Source organism: Penaeus japonicus, unplaced genomic scaffold (genome assembly GCF_977035675.1).
Source record: "Penaeus japonicus unplaced genomic scaffold, GWHDUDI00000001_assembly GWHDUDI00000021, whole genome shotgun sequence".
Taxonomy (NCBI): domain Eukaryota; kingdom Metazoa; phylum Arthropoda; class Malacostraca; order Decapoda; family Penaeidae; genus Penaeus; species Penaeus japonicus.
The window spans coordinates 18,786,969-18,794,468 of NW_028234423.1; the positions used below are offsets into that span (position 1 = coordinate 18,786,969).

A 7,500-nucleotide genomic window follows, 5' to 3' on the forward strand; every position below is an offset into this window, starting at 1 on the left:
TTAGCCTCGAGAGGATGTGCAGCGTGACGTCGTTCTCCCGCAGGGCCTCAGCCACGCCCTCGCCGTCGTCGCACAGCTGACACGACGCCTGCAGTAGCACACGACCCACGCCGGGACGCCACCTGGGGGAGGGGGATTAATGGGTGAGAAAGGGAGGGAGGGAGGGAGAGAGAGAGAGAGAGAGAGAGAGAGAGAGAGAAAGCGTGCCTGCGTGTGCGTGTCCGTGTGTGTGTGTGTGTGTGTGTGTGTGTGTGTGTGTGTGTGTGTGTGTGTGTGTGTGTGTGTGTGTGTGTGTGTGTGTGTGTGTGTGTGTGTGTGTGCGTGTGCGTGTGCGTGTGTGTGTGTGTGTGTGTGTGTGTGTGTGTGTGTGTGTGTGTGTGTGTGTGTGTGTGTGTGTGTGTGTGCGTGTGTGTGTGCGTGTGCGTGTCCGTGTGTGTGTGTGTGTGTGTGTGTGTGTGTGTGTGTGTGTGTGTGTGTGTGTGTGTGTGTGTGTGTGTGTGTGTGTGTGTGTGTGTGTGTGTGTGTGTGTGTGTGAGTGTGTGTCAAAGTCAGACACAGGAGAAACAGCTGGAGCGACACCGCGTGACACCTACTGCATGGTTCTGGCCGCGTGCATGACGGCCGCTGATCCGCCTTGCGCGTCCTTGGTCTCCTCCATCGAGAGGTCCTGCAACTGGGACGCCAATCTGCTCGCGGCGTTGGCGTTGACGAAGGCATCAGGGGAACCCAGCTCGTCTCGCGTGTACGTCATGAAGGCGTAGCGCACGTCCTCTGTGGGCGGCCGGAGGGCGAGTCAGACCAACAGGGAAACGGGATACTACCACTAGTACTGCTACTACTACTACTACTAATTATTATTATTATTATTATTATAATGAGAAGAACAACGATAAAAATTTAATGATAATGATTATAATGATAGTTATAGATTATAATAATTCTAACGATAGTAGCAATAATAATAATGAGAAAAAATGATACTAAAAATAATTATTGCTGCCTTTGTCAAAACAGCAACATTAGCAGCAACAATAGAAAGTAAACTGAACAACATGACGTGATTCATATAACAGCAAAAATGCCCTCACCATATCCGGCTTTCTTGAGGTTCTTGGTGACCTCCTGCACCATCTGGCCGAAGTCCTTCCCGCTGTTGCAGGAGGCGAGCTCCACCACGATGCCGACGTCCAAGGAGCCGTTCTTGGAGCCATAGAAGCTTCGGCTCCAACCGACCGGCACTTCCCCGTCGGGCGAGCTGCATGTCGGGGATTCCGATGAAGGGGGCTGCTCTTGACTGGCGCCCTGGCCACCGTCGCTGCCACGACCTGTCGACGAGACCTCGTTATGTAAAGGGCAGTCGAGAGGAGAAGAGGTTATGGGTTGCTTTCTCATTCAACTTTGCAAGAAACAAAATGGATTGCTGTTTCATTTCAGATTGCCAAGGAATAGGTTATTCTACATATAATTGTCTCTATTCATGCTTTCAACTGACTTTTTTCATTTCTTTGTTTATCTGCCTACGTTATATGCTATTTTTATCTACTGATTTACAAATTTATGCACTATTACTTCATATTTACTTCTATACTTATTAATTCGTTCCTACATTTTTTTACTCAGTTCTATCTCCTCATGCTTCCCATTTCCCGGGCCCTAAACTTCCCCCTTACATCGCCACCCACCGAGACAGGCGTCGAGCGTCGGCAAGGGACGTCCCTCTGTAGCGCACATCACCCGGTAAGACTCGATCGCGTCGCAAGCTTGCTCACTCTCGCCCGGTTGTTGCAGCGGTCGGTTGCGGTCGTTGACGCAGTGCCAGAAGTATGGTCGCGGGTCAACCAATGAGAAGCAGGAGGCGAAGGGACTGCTGCCGGCTTCAAGGAACAGCCGCTGGCACTCGTCCACGCCCACGGCTTTGTCGAGGCCGAATACCTGGATGGCTTGGTTCGCCTGAGGGAGAAGGCCGCGTCAGTGAGGAAGTGAGAGTTAACGTATATCGCTTGTCTCTCTCTCTCTCTCTCTCTCTCTCTCTCTCTCTCTCTCTCTCTCTCTCTCTCTCTCTCTCTCTCTCTCTCTCTCTCTCTCTCTCTCTCTCTCTCTCTCTCTCAATTTGCTGGTATTCTATTACCTTCCTACCACTGTACTGCGGTAATGATTCAGCCTCACTTTGACACTAATTCATGTTATTTTGCATATCACCCATGTAATTTACATGTAATAAATTGTTATGATGCCTTTTATTTGTACTAATTCACTCAGATGTCTTTTTAGATACGTAAGTGGGAGAAAGAAGGATTATTTAAAGCCTGCTGTTTGTTTGTGTGCCATCACCGGTATCTTGTGGAGATATGAGATGATATCCACTATAGTCACACCCATCTCTCTCTTCGTCTGGACTTACCTGGTAGCATGCCTGCGTCGACACCGCCCACAGCCTCGCCAGGCCGCCCACGCTGCCCACCCTGGTGCCGTCAGGACCTTGCTGGTCATCAGACGGCTCGTAGTTGTAGTTGCCGAGCATCCCTCCCAGTCTGCCAAGATAACCATCATCATGAGCGAAGCCAGCTCGTGGTTCAAGCGTGGGAACTGGGGAGCTTACAATGACCACAGTGCTAAAGAGACTAACAGAGTCAGGCGAAATTTGCCACGCCCCCTCCATATTCGCAACCAATCACAATCCCATTTCTCGCTGGATACAAGACAGGCGAGTGAATACGAAGGCCCTGATTGGCTAAATGGGAAGAAATAATAAGGAGGGGGCGGAGATAACATCGCCTAACTTCGTGCCGATGACCAATTCTAACCTGCCAAAATATTTTGACGTAACGGCGATGGAGCAGCCCTCGAACTCGCTGCTGCACACCACCTCCAGGTCGTTCGTCCTCAGCTCGGCTCGGCCGGCGACGCTTAACACCTGCGGGATATGGCGGTACTTTTACATGGGTGTATATGTATGTATATACATGTGTGTGTCTATATCTTTATCCGTTTATTTATAGATCTATCTGTGCATCTATTTACCTGTCTATCCTACCCATCCATCCATCCACCTGTTCCATCCCCGAAAGGCCGCCACAGCTTGCCGAGCGCACTCACCTGTGCCGCCGCGTAGGTGACGTCCACCGTGCCGTCCACATGAAGCGTGACGTCGGTACCAGGGGCGCGGACCAGCACTGACTCCAGCCTGACGTCGCCGGAGTCGCTCTCGTACACGCCCACCACCTCGAAGTCGCCGTCGACGAAGTCCTTGGTTAGCAGGTAGGAGCAAGGGCCCAGGAACTCGTAGTGATGCAGATCGAACGTCGTCACGTGTTGGCCTGGGGAGGGAGGGGGAGGGTTAAGAGAGGGGGGGAGGAGGGTTTTAAATTATTTTGATGTTTTGTTGCTGTTTAAATATATTTTTTTTCTTTATTTTTATGTTTTTATTTTTATTTTTCTCTTTCTTTTGTATTGTTTTTATTCTTCTCCTCATCCCTCTAATCACTCACACACACATACACACATACTCACTCAACCAAGCACACACACACACTAATTCACAGAAACACGCACGCTCTCTCTTTCACGCAGACACACACGCGTACACTGACACACACACACACACTAACGCAAACGCAAACGCACATAAACACACCATCACTCATACAACCAAACAAACATTCATTCATGCAGGCAAACATACATCCACTTCTAACCTAGGGCATGAGGCTTACCCATGACCGTAGCGGTGGCCATGAAGGGCTGGGGCACGGCGCTGAGGGGCACGAGGACCCCCGGCGGAGGAAGTGGTCGCCAGCCGGAATCCAGCTCCAGCATTCCCAGTTCCAAGAGCCTCTCCGCTTTGGCTGCGGGCGATTCCTGCCGATGTCACGACGATTAGATTAGATTTCCATAGTTGTATGGATTTCTTAACATTTGATCATATTGAATAGCATCTGGTTTCGTTCAGCAATATTATATTATTATCGCAGTAGTCTGAATGATACCTAGTTTCATTCAACAACATTATATTAGACTGAATAATATCAACCTTCATTCAATAACATTAGATACCGTTGTGTTACACGTTTCCTTTAGTTTCATTGACTTTAGAGTAACATATTATACGATTAGAGAAGCGCCGATCCTCTATCTCTCCTTCTCTCCTCTACCTCCCCTTCTCTTCCTCTCCTTCTCCTCCCCTTCTCCTCCTTCCCTTCTCCTCCTCCCCTTCTCTTCCTCTCCTTCTCCTCCCCTTCTCCTCCTTCCCTTCTCCTCTTCCCCTTGTCCTCCTCCCCTTTTCCAATCCTTCTCCTTCTCCTCCTCCCCTCCTCTTCCCCTCCATTTCCCTTCCTCCCCTTCTCTTCCCCTTATCTTCCTCTCTTACTCCCCTCCTCCTCCCCTCCCCCCCTTCTCTATCTTCCTTTTCTTCTTCTTCTTCTTCTTCTTCTTCTTCTTCTTCTTCTTCTTCTTCTTCTTCTTCTTCTTCTTCTTCTTCCTTCTTCTTCTTTTTCTTTTCTATCTTCTTCTTCTTCTTCTTCTTCTTCTTCTTCTTCTTCTTCTTCCTCTTCCTCTGCCTCTTCCTCTTCCTCCTCCTCCTCCTCCTCCTCCTCCTCCCCCTACCCACCCCCTCTCCCCTCCCTCCTCCTCCTCCCCCTCCTCCTCCTCCTTCTCCTCCTCCCCAACCTCCTCCTCCCCTACCTCTTCCCCCTCCCTCCTCCTCCCCACCCTACTCCCCCCTCCCTCCTCCTCCCCACCCTCCTCCCCCTCCCCTCCCCCTCCCCAGCAGCAACCCACCTTGAGGACGATCCGAGAGAGGACCGCCCAGTCTGGAGGGTCCAAGAAACTCCTCCAAGGAACCGGAAGGAGCTGGTTGTAGTAGATCCTGCCGTAGTCCTGGGGCTGGTAGATAAGGAGCCTGTGGGAGTAGATGGAAGGATGAAGAAGGAGAAGCTGAGGGATAGACACGAAGGCTGAGAGACGACAGATCAATAACAATATCAATAAAAACGACAACAATATTAATAAGGATAATAAGGATAATGATAATAACGATAATAATAATAATGGCAATAACGATAATAGTAATAATACCACTACTATTAATAATGAAAATGATAAGGATAAAAAAATAAAATAATGATAATAAAGAGTTAGCATCATTACTTTTTATCATTTGCAACATTGCAATCAATACTATGATACGAACACCCTACGACAACAAGGAGGAAATGGGAGGAGGAGGAAGATAAGAAAGAGGAGGAGCTCAGAGGAGGGGTTAGAAAGAAGAAGATGAGCAAAAGAAAAAAAAACAAAGTTAGGAGAAAGTGAGACTAAGGAACAAGGAGAAGAAAACACAGAACAAAGTCACGTGGACTTTTTCTTTCTATCTATCTATCTTTCTTTCTAGGTGGAAAAGACTTCGAGAAAGGGAAGAAAGAAAGGCAACCCCGAATCTTACTCGTTCAGGAAATAATTCTTGCTTTCCAGATATTTGTGGACTTTGGTTCCAAAGAAGAGGAGGACTCGCTGCAAGCCCTCGAGCTCCGCCTCCATCCCAGCGCGCCCTTTCACCCATGTCATCTCCACCTGCCGGCCGAATTTGGCGGTTAGAATTGGCGCTCGAAGTTAGGGGTTAGAATTGGCGCTCAAAACTAGGGGTTAGAATTGGCGCTCGAAGTTAGGGGTTAGAATTGGCGCTCAAAACTAGGGGTTAGAATTGGTGCTCAAAACTAGGGGTTAGAATTGGTGCTCAAAGCTAGGGGTTAGAATTGGCGCTCAAAATTAGTGGTTAGAATTGGCGCTCAAAACTAGGGGTTAGAATTGGTGCTCAAAACTAGGGGTTAGAATTGGCGCTCAAAGCTAGGGGTTAGAATTGGCGCTCGAAGTTAGGGGTTAGAATTGGCGCTCAAAACTAGGGGTTAGAATTGGTGCTCAAAACTAGGGGTTAGAATTGGTGCTCAAAACTAGGGGTTAGAATTGGTGCTCAAAACTAGGGGTTAGAATTGGTGCTCAAAACTAGGGGTTAGAATTGGCGCTCAAAGCTAGGGGTTAGAATTGGCGCTCGAAGTTAGGGGTTAGAATTGGTGCTCAAAACTAGGGGTTAGAATTGGTGCTCAAAACTAGGGGTTAGAATTGGTGCTCAAAACTAGGGGTTAGAATTGGTGCTCAAAACTAGGGGTTAGAATTGGTGCTCAAAACTAGGGGTTAGAATTGGTGCTCAAAACTAGGGGTTAGAATTGGTGCTCAAAACTAGGGGTTAGAATTGGTGCTCAAAACTAGGGGTTAGAATTGGTGCTCAAAGCTAGGGGTTAGAATTGGTGCTCAAAACTAGGGGTTAGAATTGGTGCTCAAAACTAGGGGTTAGAATTGGTGCTCAAAACTAGGGGTTAGAATTGGTGCTCAAAACTAGGGGTTAGAATTGGTGCTCAAAACTAGGGGTTAGAATTGGTGCTCAAAACTAGGGGTTAGAATTGGTGCTCAAAACTAGGGGTTAGAATTGGCGCTCAAAATAAGTGGTTAGAATTGGCGCTCAAAATAAGTGGTTAGAATTGGCGCTCAAAGCTAGGGGTTAGAATTGGCGCTCAAAACTAGGGGTTAGAATTGGTGCTCAAAACTAGGGGTTAGAATTGGCGCTCAAAGCTAGGGGTTAGAATTGGCGCTCAAAATTAGTGGTTAGAATTGGCGCTCAAAACTAGGGGTTAGAATTGGTGCTCAAAGCTAGGGGTTAGAATTGGCGCTCAAAGCTAGGGGTTAGAATTGGCGCTCAAAACTAGGGGTTAGAATTGGTGCTCAAAACTAGGGGTTAGAATTGGTGCTCAAAACTAGGGGTTAGAATTGGTGCTCAAAACTAGGGGTTAGAATTGGTGCTCAAAACTAGGGGTTAGAATTGGTGCTCAAAACTAGGGGTTAGAATTGGCGCTCAAAGCTAGGGGTTAGAATTGGCGCTCAAAACTAGGGGTTAGAATTGGCGCTCAAAACCAGGGGTTAGAATTGGCGCTCAAAACTAAGGGTCAGAATTGGCGCTCAAAGCTAGGGGTTAGAATTGGCGCTCGAAGTTAGGGGTTAGAATTGGCGCTCAAAGCTAGGGGCTAGAATTGGCGCTCAAAACTAGGGGTTAGAATTGGCGCTCAAAGCTAGGGGTTAGAATTGGCGCTCAAAACTAGGGGTTAGAATTGGCGCTCAAAACTAGGGGTTAGAATTGGCGCTCAAAACTAGGGGTTAGAATTGGCGCTCAAAATTAGTGGTTAGAATTGGCGCTCAAAACTAGGGGTTAGAATTGGCGCTCAAAACTAGGGGTTAGAATTGGCGCTCAAAACCAGGGGTTAGAATTGGCGCTCAAAACCAGGGGTTAGAATTGGCGCTCAAAACTAGGGGTTAGAATTGGCACTCAAAACTAGGGGTTAGAATTGGTGCTCAAAACTAGGGGTTAGAATTGGTGCTCAAAACTAGGGGTTAGAATTGGTGCTCAAAACTAGGGGTTAGAATTGGCGCTCAAAACTAGGGGTTAGAATTGGCGCT

At 48.0% G+C, this 7,500-nt stretch overlaps 1 protein-coding gene across 1 annotated transcript in view; it reads right to left on the bottom strand.

Moving 5' to 3' along the window:
- LOC122245757 (uncharacterized) overlaps positions 1-7,500 on the bottom strand; it is a 58,745-nt gene that overhangs the window by 2,354 nt on the left and 48,891 nt on the right. The window contains exons 35-44 of the mRNA XM_086548777.1: positions 5,441-5,568; positions 4,777-4,897; positions 3,714-3,858; positions 3,097-3,317; positions 2,805-2,914; positions 2,402-2,531; positions 1,683-1,950; positions 1,089-1,325; positions 594-771; positions 1-122 (exon numbers count right to left, since the gene is read on the bottom strand). The exon at positions 1-122 is cut by the window's left edge and continues 93 nt beyond it. Of these exons, the coding sequence (XP_086404903.1) occupies positions 1-122; positions 594-771; positions 1,089-1,325; positions 1,683-1,950; positions 2,402-2,531; positions 2,805-2,914; positions 3,097-3,317; positions 3,714-3,858; positions 4,777-4,897; positions 5,441-5,568 (1,660 nt within the window). The remainder of the gene's footprint in view (positions 123-593; positions 772-1,088; positions 1,326-1,682; positions 1,951-2,401; positions 2,532-2,804; positions 2,915-3,096; positions 3,318-3,713; positions 3,859-4,776; positions 4,898-5,440; positions 5,569-7,500) is intronic.